This window comes from Echinops telfairi, unplaced genomic scaffold (assembly GCF_000313985.2).
Source record: "Echinops telfairi isolate 266 unplaced genomic scaffold, ASM31398v2 ScPeMD7_7412;HRSCAF=8450, whole genome shotgun sequence".
In the NCBI taxonomy this organism is placed as follows: Eukaryota; Metazoa; Chordata; class Mammalia; order Afrosoricida; family Tenrecidae; genus Echinops; species Echinops telfairi.
In genome coordinates, this window is record NW_022111312.1 from 13,979,449 (window position 1) to 13,981,188 (window position 1,740).

General features: G+C 56.2%; 1 protein-coding gene across 1 annotated transcript in view; it reads left to right on the forward strand.

The window, feature by feature from the left end:
* GTF2H3 (general transcription factor IIH subunit 3) overlaps positions 1–1,740 on the forward strand; it is a 16,417-nt gene that overhangs the window by 12,168 nt on the left and 2,509 nt on the right. The window contains 2 exon segments of the mRNA XM_045296725.1: positions 261–422; positions 1,482–1,564. Of these exon segments, the coding sequence (XP_045152660.1) occupies positions 261–422; positions 1,482–1,564 (245 nt within the window).

Genomic DNA, 1,740 nt, shown 5'->3' on the forward strand with positions numbered 1-1,740 from the left:
GATTTCGTGTGTATTTTAGGGGTAACTTTTGTGCATCAGTGCGTGTGCATGTGTGTGTTCCGGATGTGGGTGTTTGTGTGTGGTGTATGTGTATTTTGGATTTGAATGTGTATGAGTGCATTTCTGGGGTGAGGGAATTACCTGCCATACAGATGCTCTCTAAGATGATGTCCATCAAACCCTGGGCGAGTCTGGCCAATGGGCAGTGGGCTCTGGGGTCCTCTGTCTACTTGTCAGTAGTGTTCAGGGCGCGTCAGTAGACACTGACAGCCAGCGGAGGCCTGGCCAGAGTGGGTGGTGAGGGCGCAGGAGGCGCTGCCGGGGCTGACCTCGATGGCCTTTTGCAGGTGATTAAGGCTGCAGAAGACAGCGCGCTGCAGTACATGAACTTCATGAACGTCATTTTCGCGGCTCAGAAGCAGGTGAGCGCGGAGCCCACCATTTAAAGAGGAATCTGCCTCAACAGAGCCCCAAACCAGACCCCCTCTCATCGCGTCAGTTCCGACTCCCAGTGACCCTCCATGGGGTCGGCGGGACTGAACTTTCAGGGAGCAGCTCTGCCTCCCCCGGAGCAGCCGGGAGATCTGAACCGGTGACCTTGCCGTGAGTGACCGACAGCCCTGCCTTGCTCCTTCCAGTGTTTGCCGTGATGGGTTCTGATGTTTCGTAAGCCTTGTTCCTGGGTTAGGACTCGGTCACCTGTCGGTTTAAGGAGCACTGGTGGCTCAGGGATGAAGCGCTCCACCGCAAGCCTCGAGGTCACCAGTTCGAGCCCACAGCTGCTCCATGGGAAGGAGATGCGGCAGCCTGCTCCTGTAAAGATGGCAGCCTTGACCATCCCATGGGAGAAGCTCTCCTCCGTTCTCTTCCAGGGCCACCCTGAGTCAGGACTGCCTCGTTTGGCAGTGGACGGTAGCGGTCATTTTCAGTTCAGGGCTCTGAACTCCCTGAGAGTGTGAGGGACCCCGAGTGCCTTGCGTGTTTTGTGGGCTTCGCGCAGCCCTTCTATAGAGCCCATCGTAGGCCCCTAGCTGAGTGCCTCTGATTGTAGAACCCGGCTGCATAAACGTCGCCTCAACTTCTCCGTTTACTGGAGTGAGCCTTGTAAAGACTGGGGATTTGTACTTTGCAAATAGGAACCAAAGGCCCCTGGGTGTTATTGCAAGTAGCATTTTTCTGCCCTCTGCTTACAAACATCCCAGACCTGTGAGGAAACACGAGTTAACGTACGTTGAGGCTGTAGCTGAGGCCCCCGCCTTCCAGTGTGAAGGGGCAACGCTGGAGGGGCCAGAGCGTGTCCCTGTGGCTGTGGCCGCAGCTGGACCACCCTGGGCATGACACAGCTCCCTGCAGAGCTAGTCTGGCGTAAAGAGCCCCATGCAGCGCTTGGCGGCTGTCCAGCGCACAGAAGGCGTCGTTGTAGGCAGCTCTCACCCTCTGAGTGCCGATGCTCCCCTAATGAGGTCAAATGTTCATTTCAGAATATTCTGATCGATGCCTGCGTTTTGGACTCGGATTCAGGACTCCTCCAACAGGTATGAGGCTACCTCCTTTTAGCAGGTGTGTTACTATTGTTGTTAGGGGTGACCCGGTGTGCCACAGTGTCACGCCGCCCGGTCCTGCACTGCCCACTGTAGTGGCTAGCTTTGAGCCCATCATTGGCGGTCACTGTATCTGATCAGTCCAGCTGGGTGAGGGTCTTCACTTTCTGTGAGGTTGCCTTTTGGGGGAGATGGAACT